Source organism: Ascaphus truei, unplaced genomic scaffold, assembly GCF_040206685.1.
Source record: "Ascaphus truei isolate aAscTru1 unplaced genomic scaffold, aAscTru1.hap1 HAP1_SCAFFOLD_446, whole genome shotgun sequence".
Taxonomy (NCBI): Eukaryota; Metazoa; Chordata; class Amphibia; order Anura; family Ascaphidae; genus Ascaphus; species Ascaphus truei.
In genome coordinates this window covers 1,062-26,500 of record NW_027456777.1, presented here as the reverse complement: position 1 = coordinate 26,500, position 25,439 = coordinate 1,062, and the positions used below count along the sequence as shown (strand labels likewise).

The following is a 25,439-nucleotide window of genomic DNA, read 5'->3' as shown; positions in this document are numbered from 1 at the left end:
CGTTATACTTCATTGATCATGACCAGGGTATTAAGGCTACTCCATTTTTCCTTCAGTCCTCCTCATTATCTATTTCACTTCGCACTTTTCTTTTAGATTCCATCACATTTTTATTGACTCACAATTATTTTTTATTTGAGTCACAGTTTTACTTGCAGACACGGGGTACGGATATGGGTACCTCCTTTGCCCCGTCGTATGCTAATCTTTTTATGGGTCTCTGGGAAACCACATTTATTTTTGGGGTTTTTAATCTTTTTCTGCATCATATTATTTTTTACAGATTTTCTGTCAGGGGCTGCAGAACAGGGATACAGAGGAGGCTTACATGAATGCCAAACTCTGTACTCATGCTGAGTTACTGTCTCATGGTTTGAATGGTTCTAGGCAGGGGGTTTAAATCAAGGAGAGACCAGGGCACTCCCGAAGGGTCCAATCCGCAGTTTATTACACGGCATAGATCAAATCCGCTCAATCCAGAAACATTAGGAAGTACTCACCTTGGAGGAAGACCTTAAAGAGTCAATTGAGAGGCGCATGCGCAACGGATCAGGGAATGGCGGCTTAGTTTGAAGGCTCCGCCAGTTCCCGGCGCAATTTAATAAATAAATACAATAAACACCCGGCCAAACACAGCACAAAGTACACCCCAAGAAGCGCAGAAGTGGCGGCGATGCCAATAACGAGAGCGAACACAAAGAGCACAAAAAGAAAATCGATAGACCTGCGATCTTACTTCTGGCATACAGACCAGGCGAAACACAGAGAAGAGACAGCTATGTCGGCGGGCGGGAGCTCCGATACGGACTCCACGCAAGTTCGAGGAGACCCAGAAGAAGAAGCAGAAATGCAGCCAGTCCTGAGGAAGGACATGTCGAAATTTCTGAGGGACATAAAGGACTTTTTCCGCAGCGAAATTGATGGGCTGCGCAAAGACATCCAGGATATAGGGGAACGCACACATGAACTAGAGCAAAAGATGGATATCTCTATGGAATGTCATCAGCACACGGGACAAGAACTTGCTCAAATAAAGCAAAGACTGTTGGATTTGGAGGATAAACAGGAAGATGGAAAAAATAGGGACAGAAGAAACAACTTAAGGCTGAGAGGCATACCTGAGGAGGTCCTGGACGTTGAGGACTTCGTGGGGAGGTGAATGGAGTCCCTGCTGCCAGATAAGTCTCCCCTTCAGAGCTCCAGCTGGATAGATGCCATTGTGCCTTGCAGGCGAAGCCTCTCCCAAACAACCCCCCGCGGGACGTGATCCTGCGAATACACTTTTAAAATAAAAGATGAGTTATGCAGAATCACAAGGGCGTGCCCTGCACTCCAATTCGATGGCGTGAGACTGTCGGTATTTCAGGACATCTCCCCCACTACACTATATAAAAGACGTTCCCTTCAACCCCTGACGAAAGTTCTGCGGGATAAGTGAATAAGATACAGATGGGTCTTCACGTTTGGGCTTCTCGTGATTAAGGACGGCAAGGCTCATAATCTGCGGCATCTGGAGGAAGGTGCAGAGTTCCTGAAAAGCCTAGGAGTGAAGGAAACGCTCCCTCCGCAAACGGAGAAGCGTCCGACAACGGAGACAACCTGGACAAGAGTGAACAGGGCGGCCGAGACCAGGAAGGACAGAAATAAATATAAATCCTGAGTTCTGTGGTGAGACGTGAATCTTCATTAATATCCCTGTGGACGGACGTTCACAGAGGTACACACTTGGAGTCGTTTATAATGTGAAATTATAATAAGGCTTTATTGTGCCTTTTCCTTTTCATCAGGAAATTCATCCAAACACAGGGGGAGTAATAAGCAGATATAAGCAGTCTTTTAAGAATGAAAGTCTTATCTGTTCCTTGTGGTATGGAGGGAAAATCTTCTCACTGTCCCTGCTTCAGCTCCCTTTATCTCCAGGGTTGGTCAGCATACAGGTTTAGAAGTTTTCCCTGTGTCTTGAAAGCCGCTCTGCTATCTTTTTGCCAGAGCTCAAGACAAATGTCTCCAAATTCAGCTCAGGTGTCAGCTAAAGAGTTCTCACTTCCTATTTCAAAAGACAGACTTTCTAAGCGATCTAATTCAGGCAGGTGGTGTTTAGTAATTAACTACAAGAGGTTAACCACCACACTGCTGGATTAAAGACACATTACTGAACAGGGATAAGTCCCCTGTTACAATCCCCTTGTTGAACTCCCAGCGCCCCTGGCACATCGGGTGGCAAGTTACCCCTTGCGATGCCACAGGTACTGGGCACACGAATAAGTTAATAAATAAACTCAGTTATAAGAGTTCAAAGTTGTTTGCTGTTCCAAGTTGGCTATCTACAAGAACGTAATTGGGGTACCCCTCCGAGAAACTGCAAGGTTACAATCCGAGAAGATAATACCCACAATGAAGAAAGATGGTGCCTCGCAAAACTGCATAAAGAAAGATCGTGGAGCCAGGGAAGAAGCAGGGATTCTTCGCGGGCTAACATGGCGGCTCTGCCAAGGGCGCGAAAGAACTGCTGCGGAGATCAGCGGGCGGTAAGGGAGGGAGCAGAGGAGGAGAGGAGGACGGAGGCGGTCCTACCTACCCGAACTGGCGACGAGAGGCACTGACGTCAGTCAGGGGCCGGGCGCCTAGAGATGACGCAAGATGAAGATCCTCCAGGAAGTGAAGAGGGGGAGCGGCGAGGTCTCGAGGCAGAGGTACGCGAACTGGTGGGGGGGGAGGATGATGGGGGGGGGGAACTGGACTCAGGAGAACGCGCACCAGAGGAGGGGGAGGAGGAAAACACAGAAAGGGGGTGGTACATTAAAGAGCACCAGGCAGTATAGCTAGCGGGGAGGGAAAGGAAAGGGGGGGGAAGGAAATAAAGGGGGGGGGAGGAGTAGGGATTAAGAGGGAACAGATGAAGGGTAAGAATAGCATGGAGATAAGGGGGGGAGCTAGGTAAACACTAGATTAAAAAAGGAGATAGCACAACAAGCCAGTTAACCTACACAAGTTGGAGAGTTCGGGAAATGGATACACAGTTACAAGTTGGGGTTCACCAGATTAGCTGGGTGTTAGGACTACACAATTACAGTTACACTGAGTATTTAGTTTTGGACATAATAATGGTTGTGAGCACCGGGAGATGGGCGGCAGCCCCGCTCCCCTGATAGTAGGCATGGGCCTAGACCCCACTGGTCAGGGAACATCGTGGTCAGTGGGGAAAGTCCCGGGGAATGTGGGACTCCTAGAGAACTGGAGCCTTGCGAGTATGAATAGAGAGTTGGAGGCAAGGACACAGAGTCCCCGGGCGCAAGAGCTCAGATCCGCGAGGACTGGAAAGAGCTCAAAACAGCTGCTGTTTATGCTGTTTGTTATATCTGCTGTTGTCTTGTCTTCCTGGTATGTGTCTGTGAGTGTCTCCCCCCCCTCCTCCTGTCCTGACCCCCCACAAGCGCCGATCAATAGACCGGCTGGAAATAAGTGGACCAGAGGCGAATCAGCTACCGACCGGCGAGGTCATCCAGACCAGAGCACAGAATGGGGTAAGCAGTCCTACCCACACATCACAATGCCTGTAAATTGGGTGTCACAAAATGTGAAAGGCTTCAACAGCCCGCAGAAGCGGAGAATAGCTAAGAAAAAAAGGATAGATGTTCTGTTTCTGCAGGAAACCCACTTCAGGGCCAGACATAACCACAGGTTTTTAGACAGCCATTACCGACAGTTTTATCTAGCATCAGCAAGGGAGAAAAAAAAGGGGTAGCTAAACTATTCCATAATAGTTTCCCATTCAAAATAGAGAAAGTTAAGAGACGTAGAGGGCAGATACCTTATCCTGATAGGGAAAATACAGAACAGTAGTTTGACCTTGGCATCAGTCTACGGCCCATGTGAGAACGACCCACAATTCTTCTGATCTTTCTTTGCACTACTGAATAGGGTGGCAGAAGGAAGTATAGTGCTTGCAGGGTACTTTAACAAAAGATTAGATCCGAGCATGGACAGAACACAGACGGGACATAGAGACAGAACTGAAGGGGTGACAGCTCTCTTACAGGGGATCAGAGATAATCAACTGGTGGACATATGGAGGGAACAACACCCTGGGGAACGAAGTTACACATTCTATTCACACCCACATGACAGCTACAGTAGGATCGACTACTTTTTGGTGTCAACTAGATTGGTCCCTCAGATCACCTATTCAGGAATCCATGATATTTCATGGTCAGATCACGCACCAATTGAGCTGAGGTGCTAATCTGGGCTCGATGCCTAAACTTCTCCCAAGTAATGCCTCGTGGTAAGTTATATCCTGCCCTAAGCAGGAACACAGACCACGATGTTGTACTTGCAGACTCTCGGTTTCTCACCCTGAGATGCAAGGGTATTGTGAGATTATTATAAAGAAAGGTCACTCAGAGTTTGTATAAGATAAGGTTTGTTATTTATTGTATCACAACAATAATAATCAGAAATATCACAACAAGCTAACTTTTGTAAGCTAATCAGCTAACAGTAAGCTAACAATCCATTTCTAACTATGCAGAGATTATTTAGTTAATATGCCTGTTATACTCACAAACCCAAAGATATTATGATAGGTCAGCCAGTCTCAGGTAAATCTCATCTGTGTGATTCCCCACCTCGGTTCTAATTCAATATGGGGGCACCCTGACTTATATAGCGTCTTATTGTTTGCTGCGTACGTGTCTGACGTGTGATATGTGACAATATTCTGTGGCTACTGACGTGTGTTTACCAGCATTTACAGTTTGATCACAGTGCGACCACGGCTTGTTTACGTGAGTTACTTCCTCTTTTATGCATATGTACCTGTGTACAAATATCCTGTCCATTTCTTAGCAAAACAACCTATTATTTCTAAGACAAGAGAAAGCTATGAAAGCTATGATTTTGACAATATGCTCTAAGCTGTACTAAGCCTTATAATGATACTATATATGTACCTGTGACCTGTATTAATTATGCTACATATGTCATAAGATACTTGTAATCCATAACACCCTCTCCTACACATAATTATCATATTTTAGCAAATGCAGAAAACTAACAAAGCAGAAAATATTCATTATGTGTACTTTTGGAAGACAGTGTCACTGCTCTCTGATGTTGATGAGCTTGAACCTACAGGAGTTTGTGATGGAACGCCAAAACACCCACAACTGCGCATATGTGCACAAGCGATCCCACGATGGGAAGGTATCAATTTGTAAAAATCACCCAATTGCAAAGCAGGTTGATGTTGACGTTCATACATACTTAACATAGTAGTATTCCACCGGGCCCCAAAACAATTTTGATGTTTATTACCAGAACACGCAAACAACGTGGTACAATTATATGACCCGTGGCTAACAATGCTGATATGACCTTCTTCAATTGTATTAAAAGACATTTGAAATATTTGTCGGTGAATGTCTCTACATGTGAAGTTGGGTTGATCTCCAAAAGACAGTAAAGATTTCACTTGTCAAAAATTACATAACATTAGCAAGCTACGCGGAAGCAATGTCCCATTAGGAGTTAAAACTGAAAACGGTCCTGAGGAAACAAGAGAGTCCTGATACATAAAGTCTCTCATCGTATCGGGAACTGCATGCACTTTGCGTGGCTTCCGATGTGGCAAAACCAGTTCATCCAAGTACATCCTCATGGAGGTTTGATAGGACCGTGGTAGACGCCAGATTTGTGAAGTATCTTTTTTGTCGTCTGTGTCGTTGCAACAAGGCATACTGCAGCAGGTTAGATTTGACCTGTGTGCTTAAAACAGTATATTAGTATCTAGGTAAAAATATAAGAATATATGCTAGAAGTCAAAATGTGATTAAGCTGATTGCTTCTTCATCTTCGGAAGAAAAGAGAAAACACGAAGTAAAATAACAAGGATTATTATCCCTAAAATAAAAAACAATAGTGGTTTCAAATACCCTAGGATTCCAAATGCATTTCCTAGTCCACTAAAAATACCTTTACCAGTAGTTTGTAGGCTAGTGCCTATTTTTGACAAAAAATTACCTGTCATTGGCCAAAAAGTTTTCAGTGATTCACCTAGTGTAGTTAACCACTGGGGAAAATCACCCGGGTGTAAATCAACACGTAGTAATTCACTGTGAACTCTCTGTAAAAGGGTATGTACTATATCATGTGTGAACCCTATTGTAATCTTCATTTTCTTTAAATGTGCCAAATAGGCTGTTATGTGGGGAAGTATCAGTGTGATAGCTGGTACCTGGAAACGTACGCCAGATGTAAGTGTCTGATGTAACAGAGGTGGAATAAATGTAGTACCATAACACTGTATACTCCTATTAACTGTGACAAGTGATGCCTGAAAAGGTGGTATGTCGCAATCCTCTTCTGTAGACAAAACTATGTCACTCCCATTATCTAAACTGTGAATTAATGTAAAAGGAGTTTGAATTGGTGTCGCAGTTATCGGGCAGTTGCTACCTTGCTTTTGATCATTGCAAGGCATGTGCTGTATGACATCATCACATATTAAATAACCTCTATCAACACATCGTATAGTGCTGATGAAAAATTCACGATCACATTTCACAGACATGTATTGAAATGGTTGAGCAACCTGCACCGTTGCGACATAAGAACCTGTGTGTGTTAAGTGTCCAAAATTAAGCAGTTCCCAATTTGTTGTATAAACATCTCCTGGAATAAATAATTCATAGTATAGAATAACTTCCCATAAAGAGTCATCAGGGTTATGAACCCGTCTGTGGTTTCTTTCTCGTATGTCCATAAACTGTGGTTTGTGAAACATATGCTAGGATCTCAGATTCTTTCGGACTTAAATTAAGATTCTGTGTGATCCATGTGAGATTTAAAAGTGATATGTCAATCTTGTGACTTTGCAATGTTAACCTTATAGAAGTGATGTGATTAAGAATAACCAAAGCTTTGATTTCTTCAGATAACACTGTAATGTCTGAAATTGTGTATGAAGCAAATGTTATCAGGTGATCCCTTAACACCAAAATACCTCTCCTTAATTCTTCATCATTTGAGTCAGAGATTTGGCTTATAACAGAAACAGAATCACTCAGCAGGTGTCCTGTGGTTATAAGAACATCATCGTTAGTAAGCAATTTCCTAGCAGATGATTTACTTGAAACCTTACATTCATTCATGAAATATGTGTCATTTTCATAATACACTATGGTATTAATGGTCGCGTTTGTACCCCACATTGCCTCTGAGTAGGGCATGTTAACAATATTATGTGGTGCATGTGTCATATTCACAGGGTTTATCATCTGGAGCTATTTGTACATTCATCAAATCGCTCATTGCCTTGATGACCGTGTCTACATTAATATGTAAACTATCATTGAGACATTTCTGGAACAGGGAGTAGACTTTATAATTAGGTTTCATAATTATTATTCGCTCCACACACCAAAAACCTCGTAACCCAGAAAAATGTAAAAATCCTTGATCAATCATTTTCGGTTGCCAGTTAAAATAGCCTTCCGTGAGATTGTAATAAAAAGCACAGGGTTTACACCCGTACTTGAATACTGTATTGTCCTTATCACAGATTCCTTCATTAATCAATTTCTCCAATGTGATACCACACGCATTCTTGAAACCTTTACATGAATGGCTGTAGTATGTAGTATTGGTAAATGTAGCAAAGCGTGGTTGAGTGCAAGTGTCCCATGCTGTTGGTTCACGAAACAACATACCATCACCTTTTATATTCCATTCTTTCGGAAGTGCTTCTGTCTGTAGCTGTCCAGTTTTAGCATCTTCCATCACAGCTTGAAGTTTCAGTAACAGTTCATCAGCGGTTGTTGATGGGTCCCACCATTCTGAGTAAATACTGTCAGAGCAAAAAAACGCAGAATTATAGGCTCTTACCCCTCCAGGTATTCTGTACTCTTCTTCTTCAGCACCTTCCCAGAATGCCACTCTTGGATCAGTCTGTCCGTTGGGAACAAATCCTTTCTGCGTATTTTGACCTGTATTCAGATAAAAAATAGGGTATTGCTTATACCTTATATTGTCCATGGTTACACCAGGCCGAGGGCAATGATCAGCTTTCAGCTCCTTCGTTGGCCATTTACGTGTTCCTTGAAAGTCAATGAAATAGCAATGTCCAAATTCAGCATAACAACATTGTTCACGGTAGCTTTGCTGCTTCCAATGGTCATGCAGGGGTAAATCATATTTCAGGCTTGTATATTGCAGCTGTTGCCTCTGTGCATTCAGATGTTAACACCAGCTTCCTTCCTTCTGGCGTAGTTATACCAGCCTCTTTAGCTAGCACAGTTGAATCAAACAGCACAACCTGTGAAATCCCCAAAGTCTTTCGTTTCTGGATAATAGGTTTAGGAAACGGCTTCCAATACACACCTTGAGGTATACCCACCGACTGTACCTCCACCGGTTTCAAATCGTAGTGAAGTCCTCGTTTCACGATTCTGGAGTCTGGTGTGGTAATACTGTGTGCAGCTGTACGTCAGAATGCCATTGTAACCTGAAAATAACGCTGGCGGATATTGCTAGAAAAGCAAAACAGATTGAGAGACACAAAATAGTCTTAAACAGTCTTTTCTTCGTGATTACCTTAGCCATTGTTTGATAGGCCTTCCGGAAAATATTGCGTTGATCCGGTATGGCAGGTAACACATATGTATGTCTTTGGTCACGGTCAGGGAAGTCAGCTTCAGCTTGTTGGACCTCACCTGTGTGATTAGTTTCCACATCCTGTGGTCGTGCAGTCTGTGCTCCGAGAGACTGCAGCTCCATCGAAGTCTGTGCCAGATATGGTGTCTCCTCCATCTTTTACAGTGTTTTCACTGCAGTGAGCTGTGGGTTTAAGATTGTCTATACTCACAATCCTTTCTTTGCCTTTAGTATCTTGGATAACAAAGGAACGCTCGTTTATCTTTTTCAGTATCATGGTTGGTTTCTTCCACTTAGGCCGCAACGGCTTTACCTTAGCAACCCTCTCCTGGACCGAATGTCCAATCTCCGGCGTCCAAGCTTTAGGTGTGTGGGCTGTATGGGAAAAAGAATCCCTCAATTCTTGTAGAATTAATATTTGTTCAAGTCTCCCTGGGACAGAAATAGAATCATTATTAAACTGTGTATTCATAGGAGTAAAATATAACCGTTCATGTGGTGTTTTACCAGTTGTTGTGTTAGGAATATTATTTAGGTCAATTTGGACCGTGACCAAAAGTGGGTACCACTGTGTAGGACGATTAGATAGCATTTTGGTTAAAAGTCGTTTCACCTCGTAATTTCTACATTCGACCATTCCAGCGGACTCCGGATGGCTCGGCGAGCTGTAGGCCCAGTCAATACCTAATATTGCGGCCCATTCCTTGGTTTCTGCTGCTGTGAAAGCAGGTCCACCATTGGAATCAAAAAGGCCTTGGGCTTAGCTACGCTTATTAAGGAGTTGAGACAATTAATCGTAGAGCTAGCTGTCGTACTACGAACGGGGTATAAGCACGTAAACCTTGTACAAGCATCAACACAAACCAAAACATGTTTGTAGGAATGTGATGTAGGTAATGGTCCAATATAATCTAAATATATTAAATGAAACGGCTTGCTCGGTATTGCATTAATAAAAAATGGTGATGTCTGATGATTAGGACTGTTTACCAACCGACATGGTTTACAGTTTCTTTAGACTGACTTAACCGTTTTCTTCATATTCGGACACCAATATTTGTGTTTCAGTGTCAACAAAACATTTTCTCTCCCTAGGTGAGGGTGTCCCACACTGTCATGTGCTTGCGTAGCTATCTGCATTCTGCTTGCTACAGGGGGAACAATGAATTCATTAGTATCAATTACAACCATGCAATTATTGTCAACCTGTTTAAATGAGTATTTCTTAGGATAACCAGGTGGATTAGGCCTAGTAGTATCCAGACAAGCATACAACTCTGCATCGAGACTGGCTGACTTTGACTGTGCCCTTGTTAACACTTTGTTAACGGATAATTTTTGACTTACAGTTTGCGCGAGACTATCTGCAAACTGGTTACCCATAGTATGAACCGATGAACCAAGCGTTCTATGCGCTGGCTCATGTACAATTTCAATATCAGGCTTTTGATCAAAATAGGCCGCAATGACCTTCCACTTAGCAATGTGCGTTAGTGGTTTTCTTTTGGCATTCAAAAATCCATTTGATTTCCATATTGGTAGGTCCTGCAGTGCTGAACGTGCTAAGTATGCGGAATCTGTAACTATAAGTACATGTCCTTTAACTGTAAGTGCTTCTTTCATAGCAAAAGCTAATGCGTGAATCTCTGCAAACTGTGCAGAGTGATCTCCTATAGGTAATTGCCAACTGTGCAACAGATTCATATCTGCATCATATTTAGCAATTCCTGAACCTGCAGATTTATTTACTCCTTCTTTGCTTGAGTCTACAGCTGAACCATCTGTGTAGAAAATGCATGTGTAAAAATCATTCGGATGTTTTTGTGTTTCCCACGTCACTCCTTCAAAAGGGGATGGGAGATCATCTAATGTTGTCAATGTTTTGTCATGCACAAAATGTATTTGCGGAACCTCTATAATTGTGTACCACTTCAACCAGCGGCTTCTTAACGCCTTCCTGTCCGGAATGGTCTGTTTCTGCAATGTTGCTAGTGAAGCTACTGAAGTGTATATATAGACAGTGTTCGACAAATCACCCAAAAATCTACTCGCCCAACCAAAAAATCTACTCGCCACCTAGTCCCGCCCCCAACTCCGCCCCTAGTCCCACCCCCAACTCCGCCCCTAGTCCCGCCCCCAACTCCGCCCCTAGTCCCGCCCCCAACCCCGCTTTAAAATAAAATATATAAATAAAATACATTTAATAAATTCCTAGTCAGAACAACATTCGTTTTTGACATAAATGTATTTATTGTATTACATTAGTCGTGTGTGTGTGTGTGTGTGTCAATGTCGGATCTAGAAATAAAAGCCAGATGTGAATGACTAGTTTCCTGAACCCCTTAACCAGTGTCTGGACGTCGGCGCTTCACAGAGAGAGACAGACAGACAGACACCCACACACACACAGAGAGCGGCACACCCACACAGAGAGAAAGAGAGACACACAGAGAAAGAGACACACAGAGAAAGAGAGACACACAGAGAAAGAGACACACAGAGAAAGAGAGAGAATGAGAGACACACACAGTGAGAGAATGAGAGACAAAGAGAGAGTGCAACAGAGAGAGGGAGACAGAGAGAGGGTGACAGAGAGAGGGAGAAGGTGACAGAGAGAGGGAGAGGGCGACACAGGGAGAGGGCGACACAGGGAGAGGGGGCGACACAGGGAGAGGGCGACACGGAGAGGGTGGGTGACACAAGGAGAGGGTGGGTGACACAGGGAGAGGGAGGGTGACACAGGGAGAGGGAGAGGGTGACACAGGGACAGGGAGAGGGTGACACAGGGACAGGGAGAGGGTGACACAGGGACAGGGAGAGGGTGACACAGGGAGAGGGTGAGGGTGACACAGGGAGAGGGTGAGGGTGACACAGGGAGAGGGAGAGGGTGACACAGGGAGAGGGTGACAGGGAGAGGGAGGGTGACACAGGGAGAAGGAGGGTGACACAGGGAGAGGGAGAGAGGGAGACACAGGGAGGGAGGGAGAGGTTGACACAGGGAGAGGGAGGGTGACACAGGGAGAGGGAGGGTGACACGGAGAGGGTGACACAGGGAGAGGGAGAGGGTGGGTGACACAGGGAGAGGGTGAGTGACACAGGGAGAGGGAGGGTGACACAGGGAGAGGGAGGGTGACACAGGGAGAGGGAGGGTGACACAGGGAGAGGGAGGGTGACACAGGGAGAGGGAGGGTGACACAGGGAGAGGGAGGGTGACACAGGGAGAGGGAGGGTGACAGGGACAGGGAGGGTGACACGGAGAGGGTGACACAGAGACAGGGAGAGGGTGACACAGGGAGAGGGTGACACAGGGAGAGGGTGACACAGGGAGAGGGAGAGAGAGGGTGACACAGGGAGAGGGAGAGGGTGACACAGGGAGAGGGAGGGTGACACAGGGAGAGGGTGACACAGGGAGGGAGGGAGAGGGTGACACAGGGAGAGGGTGACACGGAGAGGGAGGGTGATACGGAGAGGGAGGGTGACACATGGAAAAGGGTGACACATGGAGAGGGTGACACATGGAGAGGGTGACACATGGAGAGGGTGACACATGGAGAGGGTGACAGGGAGAGGGAGAGGGTGACACGGAGAGGGAGAGAGAGAGAGGGAGACACAGGGAGAGGGAGACACAGGGAGAGGGAGACACAGGGAGAGGGAGACACAGGGAGAGGGTGACACAGGGAGAGGGTGACACAGGGTGAGGGTGACACAGGGACAGGGAGAGGGTGACACAGGGACAGGGAGAGGGTGACACAGGGACAGGGAGAGAGGGTGACACAGGGAGAGGGAGAGAGAGGGTGACACAGGGAGAGGGAGAGGGTGACACAGGGAGAGGGAGAGGGTGACACAGGGAGAGGGTGACACAGGGAGAGGGAGAGGGTGACACAGGGAGAGGGAGGGTGACACAGGGAGAGGGAGGGTGACACAGGGAGAGGGAGGGTGACACAGGGAGAGGGAGAGAGGGAGACACAGGGAGGGAGGGAGAGGTTGACACAGGGAGAGGGAGGGTGACACGGAGAGGGTGACACAGGGAAAGGGAGAGGGTGGGTGACACAGGGAGAGGGTGGGTGACACAGGGAGAGGGAGGGTGACACAGGGAGAGGGAGGGTGACACAGGGAGAGGGAGGGTGACACAGGGAGAGGGAGGGTGACACAGGGAGAGGGAGGGTGACACAAGGAGAGGGAGGGTGACACAGGGAGAGGGAGGGTGACACAGGGAGAGGGAGGGTGACAGGGACAGGGAGGGTGACAGGGAGAGGGTGACACAAGGAGAGGGTGACACAGGTAGAGGGTGACACAGGGAGAGGGAGAGGGTGACACAGGGAGAGGGAGAGGGTGACACAGGGAGAGGGAGAGGGTGACACAGGGAGAGAGAGAGGGTGACACAGGGAGAGGGAGAGGGTGACACAGGGAGAGGGAGAGGGTGACACAGGGAGAGGGAGGGTGACACAGGGAGAGGGTGACACAGGGAGGGAGGGAGAGGGTGACACAGGGAGAGGGTGACACAGGGAGAGGGAGGGTGATACGGAGAGGGAGGGTGACACGGAGAGGGTGACACGGAGAGGGTGACACGGAGAGGGTGACACGGAGAGGGTGACACGGAGAGGGTGACACAGGGAGAGGGTGACACAGGGAGAGGGTGACACAGGGAGAGGGTGACACAGGGAGAGGGTGACACATGGAGAGGGTGACACAGGGTGAGGGTGACACAGGGTGAGGGTGACACAGGGTGAGGGTGACAGGGAGAGGGAGAGGGTGACACAGGGAGAGGGTGACACAGGGAGAGAGAGAGAGGGTGACACACTCACAGACACAGACACCCACTCTCACTCAGACAAACTCACACACACACACAGTCTGTCACTCACACACACAAACACTCACCCGCAAGGCAGGGGGTCGCACATGGCAGCGGGGGCCTCCGCTCGGCAGGAGGGCCTCTGCAAGGCAGGGGGGTCGCACATGGCAGCGGGGGCCTCCGCACGGCAGGAGGGCCTCTGCAAGGGGCCGCGCCCCCTCCAGAGGGGGACACCGACACCGCAGTATCCTGCTTAGACCGAGCAGGGTGAGGCTCCGGTGAGGGGATTTCCCCTGCTTAGAGCAGGCAGAGGCTCCGGTGAGGGGATTTCCCCTGCTTAGAGCAGGCAGAGGCCCCGGTGAGGGGATTTCCCCTGCTTAGAGCAGGGAGAGGCTCCGGTGAGGGGATTTCCCCTGCTTAGAGCAGGCAGAGGCCCCGGTGAGGGGATTTCCCCTGCTTAGAGCAGGCAGAGGCCCTGGTGAGGGGATTTCCCCTGCTTAGAGCAGGGAGAGGCTCCGGTGAGGGGATTTCCCCTGCTTAGAGCAGGCAGAGGCCCCGGTGAGGGGATTTCCCCTGCTTAGAGCAGGGAGAGGCTCCGGTGAGGGGATTTCCCCTGCTTAGAGCAGGGAGAGGCACGCGTGGGGTGAGGGGGGGGGGCCGCACGGAGGCCGGGAGAGATTGGGGTGAGGGGGGGGGTGGATGGCCCGATGGGAGGGGGTGGTGGATGGCCGATGCGAGGGGGGGCGGATGGCCCGATGGGAGGGAGGGGGGGGCGGATGGCCCGATGGGACGGAGGGGGGGTGACAGATGGCCCTGCAGGGGCCTGAGGCAGACAGGCGTGGAAGGGGCTGGCTGGCGGAAGGGGGAGGAGTGGAAGAGCTGAGGAGGGGAAGTTGCTGAGAGGTGGGGGAGGAGCGAAGGCAGTGATCAGAGAGCTGGCTTTTTTTTTTTTTTTCTCCAGCGCGAGCACGGGAAAAACAGCAGCGTGAGCGCGGGAAATTTAAAAAATACACGTGTGCTGCTTGTGCCAATATTTACTCACCCGGGGGTTAAATCCACCCGCCCCGGGCGAGTAAATGTATATAATTGTCGAACACTGTATATAGATATCCTGTCCCTGTGCCAAATCACGTGATTTCAGCACTGTAAGTGTAACCGCTGATAACAATTTTTCAAGCGGCAAATGTCTCTTCTCTGTATTTGTAAATACATAAGATAAAAATGTAATTGGTATTGTTTCCATAGCATTGTATATTCTAATGTATGCAGCTAGAGGTGAAATGTTTACATATGCTGACAATGGTTTTGTCGGGTCGCGCTGCGCTAAGTAAGAAGCATCATTAACTGCTGCTAATAACTTTCGCAATGCCTCTTCCTCAACTGTTAACCATTTAAAAGGTGTTTTCGGCCTAGTCTGTTCTGACTTAATCTCGCGTGATATTGCGTGATGTAATGGTTCAATCAGTACATTAAAATCTGGGATAAACGTCATTGAAAAATTCAGTAACCCAATAATGCTCCTTAACTGTTTCAGTGTTTTAGGAACACTGATGTTAGAAACTTTCTCTCTGTAATTACTAGAGAGGCCTCTACCATTTTCAGCTATTTCAAAACCTAAAAATGTCACAGTTTCTTGTGCAAACTGTGATTGTTTTTAGGGAAACAAGGTAACCGGCCTCTGTCAATGTAAGCAATACTTCTGTCAGAACTTTAAAATGTTCTGCTTCTGTGTCATGTGATAAAAACACGTCATCAACGTAAATTTCCATATTGTCAATCTTAGACAATAGTGAGACTACGTCTACTGTGAACAAAGCTGGACTATTTACAAAACCTTGTGGTAAACGTGTAAAAATTGTTTACCTTTCCAGGTAAATGCCGCAATAACTCTCAGGCGTGATGGGGTGCGCCCAGAAGCCATTGCTCAAGTCTAATGTAGTTTTAAAGCGTTTACGCTGTAATCCGCTTAAGATTGAAGGTGAATGTGTATTCTGTGCTGTCACTGAAGGTGTGCCTTTATTAACTTCCCTATAATCTAACACCATTCGCCATGAACCGTTTTTTTAGGCACTGGATATACTGCAGTATTCAACTTACTATATTGTTCAACCAGTACTCCTTGTTTAAGCAAATCATTGATTACAATTTCTATGCTTGGTAAGGCGGCATGATTAATTTTGTATTGGGCCTGTTTCTTTGGAAGTGTAGAACATGTATTAATGTCATGTACAATACCTTTCCTTAAACCCACTTGATTTTCCCATTGTTGAAAAATATACTTGTGTGTCATTAACCAATTATATAATTTTGCCTTATCACTAAAAACGCTTTTGTTAACTTGTTCTGTGATGATTGCATTCAAGTCAAATTTCACAGTCCAAGTCAGTTGAAAACTCCTATTGTCTCTTTGAAAATTAGCTTTTCTGTCCCACTGTTCGTCTCTAGGATAAACTGGAGTTTGATATTGATTGAATGGAGGTCTCCATTTCCTGTTTTGGACAGGAAAATTTCTCCCCTTGTCTGTGTTTGTTCGCTCAGGCTTCCTGTCACTGATTTGCGATTTAGGCGAACCTGTCACTTCCCCGGTTAAACTTCTGCCAACGAGAGTATAGGTATTTTTCAAAATTTCAGGAACCATTACTGGTTTTTGTTCTACTGGTAAACCTTGTATTTGTCTTTCAAGGTCTAACAGCAGACCTTGGCCCTTAATCAATGCCTTAAGACAACCCCAAACAATCTCATGGTTGCCTTGTGTAAAACGTAGCCCTAGAATGTAAACAGCTACAATTCCACTAGTCTTATTAACCTGTCCTAGCGTATCTGCCAGTGATGAAATAGTAACCTTCCCGTGGGTTTTCTCATACACATTGCTGATGACTGAATCCCAGTCTCGTGCTTCAGCCAATGTGATTGACAAACCTGCCGGGAGCAAAGAATTCACTAAAGCACGTTTTTGTTGTGGGGTGGGTGTGGGATAAACTCCATCTAAAGAATGTGTTCTTTCATTAAGCCACAATGCAATGTGTTTTGGATTTGTAGGTAATTGACCAATTGTTGCCTTAATATTGGCCATAGGGATACAGACTTGTACCCGAGCTGGCACGTCAATTAACGCTTGAGCTCCTCTTGTTGCTAAGAAGACATTAATAATTTCTCTTAGCAGTGTGATTTCTGCAGTAGCATTAGCGCGCTCTGTCAGAACATCCCGTGCAGCTTGTGTTAACTCAATTAATGTAACTGGTGTAAATAAGTGTGTGCGATTCTCCCCATATTTCGCACCAGAATTAATAGGACCATGTCTGTCCACGCCTGTAGCAAGCACAGGCTGTTGCCCCAAAATGACAGTTGCTGCATTATATGTCAAATTGATGATCGTATGTGTCAACGGGTTATATGCCTGTTGTATGTATTGATATGTGATTGGATCAGCTGTGGTGTCTATTGTTAGATAGCAGTATCTAGCACCAGGTCCCTACGGGCCAAATTGAATTTCAAATGCCTGAATTTCACCATCAATCAGATCTCTATGATACTGAGTTCTCATTAAAACATTTAGGTCTGCAGCTCGTGCAAAATCCATAACAGCCATGATATACGATTATATATATATATATATATATATAATGAAAATTGTACCTTCTCTATTATAAAGAGGAAATAGCATACACGTGTACTTTAAAGATTAAATGGGTAACATAAGATTTATGACTTATTTATACAACTCATGAGTAATTAACCACGTTGGGCGCCATAATTTGGGCTCGATGCCTAACCTTCTTCTCCCAAGTAATGCCTCGTGGTAAGTTATATCCTGCCCTAAGCAGGAACACAAACCACGATGTTGTACTTGCAGACTCTCGGTTTCACACCCTGAGATGCAAGGGTATTGTGAGATTATTATAAAGAAAGGTCACTCAGAGTTTGTATAAGATAAGGTTTGTTATTTATTGTATCACAACAATAATAATCAGAAATATCACAACAAGCTAACTTTTGTAAGCTAATCAGCTAACAGTAAGCTAACAATCCATTTCTAACTATGCAGAGATTATTTAGTTAATATGCCTGTTATACTCACAAACCCAAAGATATTATGATAGGTCAGCCAGTCTCAGGTAAGTCTCATCTGTGTGGTTCCCCACTTCGGTTCTGATTTAATATGGGGGCACCCTGACTTATATGGTGTCTTATTGTTTGCTGCGTACGTGTCTGACGTGTGATATGTGACAATATTCTGTGGCTACTGACGTATGTTTACCAGCATTTACAGTTTGACCACAGCGCGACCACGGCTTGTTTACGTGAGTTACTTCCTCTTTTATGCATATGTACCTGTGTACAAATATCCTGTCCATTTCTTAGCAAAACAACCTATTATTTCTAAGACAAGAGAAAGCTATGAAAGCTATGATTTTGACAATATGCTCTAAGCTGTACTAAGCCTTATAATGATACTATATATGTACAGTACCTGTGACCTGTATTAATTATGCTATATATGTCATAAGATACTTGTAATCCATAACAGTGCTCCCAGATTAAACTGGCCAGCCCGGGAGCAAATTGGAAACTAAATGAGTCTTTACTCAAGATCCCAGAGGTCGCGCAAAAAATAAAAGATGAGATCTCACAATTCTTTAAATCCAACACTGGCAGTGTGGAGTCCCACGTCACCTTGTGGGAGGCTCACAAGGCCACAATGCGTGGGGTCCTGATCAACATAGCAGCGGGTAGGAAAAAGGCAAGGGAGGCTAAAACAAAGCTGCTACGTGAGAAGCTCCATGACACCTCTATCCTGCATACCCGAACGGGTAGAGCCGATACATTAAAGGAGTTGAAGGACGTAAGAATAGAACTTAACCTCCTCCTCACTTCCCAGGCTGAAAAATCACTGAGTTGGACAAAGAGGAAATTTTTTGAAAAATCGAACAAGCCAGATACCATGCTAGCTAGGAAAATTCGCAACAAACAGCACCACTACACAATCCACGCGATTAAGACAAAAACGGGAGAGTTAGCAGCCAATCCCAAACACATAGTTGAGGAGTTTAGAGCTTACTACGCTGGGTTATATGATGGCCAGAAGGTTCGACACAACGCTAAAACAAGTAAAGCTTTAGGTACATTTTTAGCCGAAGCAGATCTGCCAAGAATAACGAGGTTGGAGCGAGAGTTCCTTGGGAAGGAGTTCACAGCGGAGGAACTACAAGAAGTAGTTGCTAACCTTAAACCTGCAAAAGCTCCGGGCCCAGACGGATTTTCTAATTTGTACTATAAAAAATATATAGGAATCCTATCCCCGCACTTGCTGAGGATGTTCAACCACATTCTAGCAGGGGGCTCCTTCTCAGACATGATGCTGCAGGAGTCCATCTCGGTGATTCATAAGCAGGGCAAAGACCTCACCAATTGCCCAAGCTATCGGCCGAAATCTTTGATTAACTCAGATATTAAAATTTACTCTCAATTACTGACCAATAGATTGAGTTCGATTCTGCCTAGGCTGATTCACCCAGATCAAGTTGGCTTTATCGCAGGTAGGCAAGCGGCCGATAATACTAGAAGGATAGTTGATACTATAGAATATATAAATGCCAACAGGATCCCGGGAATAATAGTAAGCTTAGACACGAAAAAGCCTTTGACAGAATTGACTGGCCCTACCTGGATGCCACGCTTGCAACGTTTGGAATGGGGGACATAGTAACTTGGGCAATCAAAGCGCTGTACGCAAACCCAACAGCGCGGGTAATCCATCAGGGGTACCCGTCAGACTCGCTGCAAATTAAAAGTGGTACAAGGCAGGGCTGCCCACTCTCGCCCCTGTTGTTCCTCTGCATGGAACCACTAGCAGCCCATATACGCAGCAATAAAGACATCACAGGAATCCAAATTCAATCTCAGGAGTACAAAACCGCGTTATATGCGGATGATGTTATCCTGACATTGTCAAGGCCCCTGGTCTCTCTACCCAACCTCTTTGACCACCTGGATAAATTCAATTCGATTTCAGGGTTTAAAATCAACCAATCAAAATCGGAGGCCTGAACCTGAACCTCCCTAAAACCACCGAAAAACTAATAGAGATTAACTTCAATTTAAATTGGCAACCCAAGGTGATTAAATATCTGGGAGTTAATCTCACAAAGCAGGATAGATTGTTATATAAAGCAAATTATCCCAAACTCTTACAATCTTTGAGAAGGGAGCTGAAGGAATGGGCATCATATGGTATCTCCTGGATTGGAAGAATTTACAGCGTTAAAATGAACCTTCTGCCCAGACTACTATACCTTTTCCAGACACTCCCCATACCCATAGATAGAGCAGACATTAGAGACGTACAGGCCCAGATCTTTAAATTTATTTGGAGCAACAAGAAAGCTAGGATACCAGCAACAACACTGATAAAGCCCAAAACAGCAGGCGAACTGGCGGTACCTTGCTTGTTCTCGCACTACAGAGCGGCACAATTGAGCCAAATTATTCAATGGCACACAGATCCAAAACTTCGTAGATGGGTGGAGCTGGAGAGTGAACTGTGTGCCCCATTGGACATTCAGAACCTAATTTGGTACCCAAAAACTAGATTAAAGAAGATCTCGAGACCGCTGTCCTCAATGACTAACTCATTTGCGGTCTGGGAAGCCACCAAATTTAAATGCGCCTTAACCAAACGGAGCTCGCTGATGACACCATTATTCGGTAACCCTGATTTTGCTCCTGGGATGGACAAGGGACACTTTATACTCTGGAAACAGAGTGGGTACGGGAGGCTGAAGGATCTGGAAGGCAGTATCACTATTAAAACATTCACGCAAATTCAGGCTGACAAAGGCATCCCAAACACAGAATTCTTTAGATACCTCCAGATCCGGGCATTTTACACCAAATACACGAACCGTCCTAAAGTGATGAATTTCGAAACGCTCTGTGCACGTGGGCACAACACACCGGGACTTATATCTAGACTGTACAAAGAGGTGATCGATCCTGGAGATGGAAGCAGACCACGACTTGACTACATGACCCAATGGGAGAGAGACCTAGGGGAGGCATTAGAGGACGAGGACTGGACAGACAAGCGATAGCAAAAACCTCGATCTGTACGACATTAAAGGAGAACTCATATAAAGTGTTAATGAGGTGGTATCTCACTCCAGTTAGGTTATCTAAATTTGTCACGGGTTACTCCCCCTTGTGTCCTAGACAATGTGGAGAGCCCGGGGACCTGCTGCACATGCTGTGGTCTTTCCCTCGATTACGCCCGATCTGGGAACAAATTTAGAGTTGGTTGAAGAGGATCTTGGGCCTCGAAATTCCTCTAGATCCTTGGCTATTTCTTTTAAATAGGCCACTAGAGGGCCTGTCGAGAGCAGGAAACAAATTGGTCGCCCATTTTGCAACGGCGGTGAGGTGTGAGACGGCAGCATTGTGGAAGCAAAACACAACCCCATCGTTAGAAAAGATTCGGAACAGAATTTGGTTCGTCTGCCAGATGGAGAAATTGACAAGCTTGGCCAATGACACTGGCTCAAATTTTCAAAAAGTCTGGTTCCCCTGGCTGGCACAGACTGACATTGTAGGGGTGAGCAATGCCACCATTTGGCTGTAATAGTGTAAGGTGAGTTCTCCTATAACGCGTAACAGGGGCAAGTACAGGCGGTAAGAGCCCCATATAAAGGGGATAGAGCGGGCGCGGGATGTGCAGGAAAAAATAGGAACGCCCATAACGGGGCTGAACAGTAAGAGCTGAACAGGTCCAAAGCTGTGGAATAAGGGTCAACCCCCTCCCCAACCCCCCTACCCCACCTTTTCTCCCCTAATGTGTCGCCCCCCCGAGTCTATGTTCAATGTGTATCAGTGTGAGTAGGTACATATGGCAGGCTAAGTTAATACGGGTCAAAATATGTCTTAAAACTGCTGTATATGTGAAAAATGAAGAAAATAAAAAGTTGAAAAAAAATAAAGGTCAATTGAACCAGGACCAAAATTTGCATTTAGAAAGGTTAAATCCTTGGCAAACTATCTTTCGCCTAGTTTATTTACCTCCAGGTCAGACAGTGTTCATGAATCAAAATTAATACATGTTTTTTTTTTTTTTTTTCAAATGTGGTAAATGTGTATTTCTTGCTATGCCAATCCTATCAAATCTATTGATATTGTACACAGTAAGAAAACACACACAATTCCAGTTTTTATTCATTGTAATTGTAATTGTGTGATTTATTACTTAACCGGCGGTTGTGGTCGAGGATTTGTTGGGCGGACAATCAGACCAGTGAAGGTCAGAATTATGGAGCACATTTGGGTTCAATGAAAAAATATCATCAGCCATCTTAGCTCTCTACTCGAACCCTGCAGCCAGGGTGGTACACCAGGGCTTCCCTTCCAATCCCTTCAAGATTAAAAGTGGGACAAGACAAGGCTGTCCCCTCTCGCCCCTCCTATTCGCCCTGTATATAAAGCTGCTGGCGGCCCAGATTCGTGACCATAAGGATATTACAGGCCTAGAGTTTGGGAACCAAACACATAAATTAGCCCTATATGCAGATGATGTCCTCCTGGTGTTGTCCAGGCCCCTGAAGTTGCTTCCCAATCTCTTTGAGTTGCTGGGTCAATTTAATAAAATCTCAGGGCTCAAGATTAACCAACCTAAATCAGAGCCCTAAACATAAATTTACCGAAACCTTTAGAAAATCTTATCTCTATCAATTTTAACTTCAATTGGCAGAATAAAGCAATTAAGTACCTCGGAATATATATTACCAAAGATTATAATTCGGTCTATCGGGCAAACTACCCCAGGTTAATCAGGACCCTACGGGTGGCTATAGGTCGCTGGTCAAAATGTAACATATCTTGGATTGGTAAAATAAATAGCGTGAAGATGAATTTACTACCACGAATCCTATATCTATTTCAAGCGCTCCCGGTGCCCCTCCGATTGAACGAGATCCTCAGCCTTCAATCTTCAATCTCCAAATTTATATGGGGCGGCAGAAAAGCTGAATAAACAAACCCTCCAGAGACAAACTGCGGAAGGGGGGCTAGCGGCACATTGCTTGTTATACTACAAGGCGGCACAATTATGCCAAATCTCTCAATGGAACACAAACCCGGATTTGAGACGTTGGGTAGCATTAGAGACCGCTGCCTGCTCACCATTGGAGCTAGGCAACTTAATTTGGAGCCCAAAAATAGCTAGGAAAGCTATACCATCACCGCTATCCTCGATGACAAATTTTTTGGCGATCTGGGAGGCAACTAAATTCAAATGTAATCTAACTACCAAAATCACCTTGATGAAGCCTCTCTGGGATAATCCATCTTTTGCTCCTGGCTTAGTTAGGGAAAACTTTGCAATTTGGAAACGAAAGGGTATAGTACGACTTGGAGATCTGGAAGGTAACAACAAAATTTTGCCATTTGCACAAATCAACTGAGATAAAAATATCCCACAATCGGAGCTTCAGATCAGAGCTGTCTATAATAAATTTAACCCACACCCCCCCCACTGACATCATTTGAAAGGCTCTGTCTTAGTGAGACGTCAACAAAAGGACTCGCATTGCAAATGTATAGAGAGGTAGTCGGTTCTGCTGTCAAGGTAACAAGCAAATTAAGCTATATGTTGAATTGGGAAAAAGATCTAGGTGAGAGCCCAGATTTGGACGAATGGTCACAGATGGTGACGGCAGCCTCTAAAAGTTCGATATGCGTAACATTAAAGGAGAACGCATATAAGACCCTGATGAGATGGTATCATACCCCACTAACATTATCGAAATTTATTCTAGGACGCTCCCCGTTGTGCCCGCGACAATGTGGAGAGTCTGCAGATTTGTTACACATGCTGTGGTCTTGCCCTCACTTAGTTCCAATCTGGACCAAAATGAAGGATTGGCTACAGAGGATATTGAGCCTCGAAATTTCAATTGCTCCCTGGCTCTTTCTATTGAACAGAGCAATCCCAGGACTAGCAAAAGTTGAACTCAAACTAATTTCCCATTTCGCAACGGCAGTGAGGAGCACGATCGCAGCATCCTGGAACCAGAATGCACTTCCTACAATCCCCAAAATTTGGAATAAAATCTGGTATATATGTCAGATGGAAAAACTGACAAGCCTTATTAATGATTCGGGCGAAAATTTTCTAGAAGTATGGACACCCTGGTTAGCCCAGACAGACATCCCGGGGGTAGAGATAACCACAATAATAATTTAATAATTGCAGATGCGTTCTCCTGTGATGATATCTTTGGTCGACCGGCTGTCAGTCACTATCAGGTAGATTACGTTGGAGAGGCAAATAATCGTATACACAACCCCGATTTCAGGAAGCTAAAACACAGGCAACATAGGTTCGAATGGATCATCGGCCGTTCTCCCCCCCCCCCACCCACCTCCCCTGTCTATCCTTTCCCTTCTTTCCCACCGACCCAGTTAGGTTATAAACAATGTTTATACACTGTACTCAGTTATCTTATCTATGGAATGTAAAAAACTCACGATCCTGTAATGGATACCTGTTGTACTTTCTCTGAGCTTTGAAAACCAATAAAATACAAGTTATAAAAAAAAAAAACTAGATCAGATGCTCCCAGTTTTCAAACATATTTTACACATTGTACATTGGGAAACTTGTCCACCTTTCATTTTTCAGCGATTGAATCCTACACCTGTTCCTACACGTGGGGATTGAATCTATACCTGTTCCTACACGTGGGGATTGAATCCTACACCTGTTCCTACACGTGGGGATTGAATCTATACCTGTTCCTACACGTGCGGATTGAATCTATACCTGTCACTACACGAGGGGATTGAATCTATACCTGTTCCTACACGAAGGGATTGAATCTATACCTGTCCCTACACGTGGGGATTGAATCTATACCTGTTCCTACACGAGGGGATTGAATCTATACCTGTTCCTACACGAGGGGATTGAATCTATACCTGTTCCTACACGAGGGGGTGATAGAATTAAACAGCTTAATCAGCGTGAGATGTTTTGGACCCACTCACTTAATACTCTATCCCCTTTTGGGATTAATACAGAATGGGACCTAAAACATTTTCTCTAAGCTATATTATTCCTTTGCCCATTCTCAGGTTATATAATACTGTGTGTGTTTCATATACATTTGTTTCTATCATTGAGATACATACTGTATGTGTCTCTCTAGTCACATTTGATAAGTAGTATTGTATCCTTACTGTGGCAATTTTCTCAGCGCGGTTTGTTTATTTACATCTTATTCTTACATGGGAAGGATGTTGATCCAGGGATTAATCCAATTGCCAATTCTTGGAGTCAGGAAGGAATTAATTTTTCCCCTTAATGGGGTTTTTTGTTTGCCTTCCTCTGGATCAATAAGTAAGTATAGATATAGAATAAAGTATCTGTTGTCTAAAGTTAGCATAGGTTGAACTTGATGGACGTACGTCTTTTTTCAACCTCATCTACTATGTAACTATGTAACTATGTACAGTTAGGTCCGGAAATAATTGGACACTGACACCATTTTTCATAATTTTGGCTCTGTACGCTAGCTACCACAATGGATTTTAAATGAAACAACTTTAAATGAACTTTCAGCTTTAATTCAAGGGGTTGAACAAAAATATCGTATGAAACGTTTAGGAATTGTAACCATTTTCATTCACAGTCCCCTTATTTCAGGGGCTCAAATGTAATTGGACAAATGAACACAATCATAAATAAAATGTTCATTTTTAATACTTTGTCGAGAATCCTTTGCATGTAAAACTTTTCTCTCACCCATTTCTCCATTTCTCCTTTTCCTTTCTCTGACCATCACCTCATCTCATTTTCTCTCTCTCTCGCTTCTCTCCCTCTCCATCTCCATCTAGCCCTCGTTTTTGCAGAAACCTGCGCTCTATTAACCTACCAGCTTTTGATTCCACTTTACACTCCTCCCTCTCCTCTCTCAATTCTGCCTCGGATCCTGACAACCTGGTCAGG

General features: G+C 45.0%; 1 protein-coding gene across 1 annotated transcript in view; it reads left to right on the top strand.

The window, feature by feature from the left end:
- Positions 1–24,296, top strand: part of LOC142484859 (uncharacterized) — a 46,482-nt gene extending 22,186 nt beyond the window's left edge. Inside the window, exon 6 of the mRNA XM_075584091.1 lies at positions 24,114–24,296. Within this exon, the coding sequence (XP_075440206.1) occupies positions 24,114–24,277 (164 nt within the window). The 3' untranslated portion in view covers positions 24,278–24,296. The remainder of the gene's footprint in view (positions 1–24,113) is intronic.
- Positions 24,297–25,439: the final 1,143 nt, after the last annotated feature.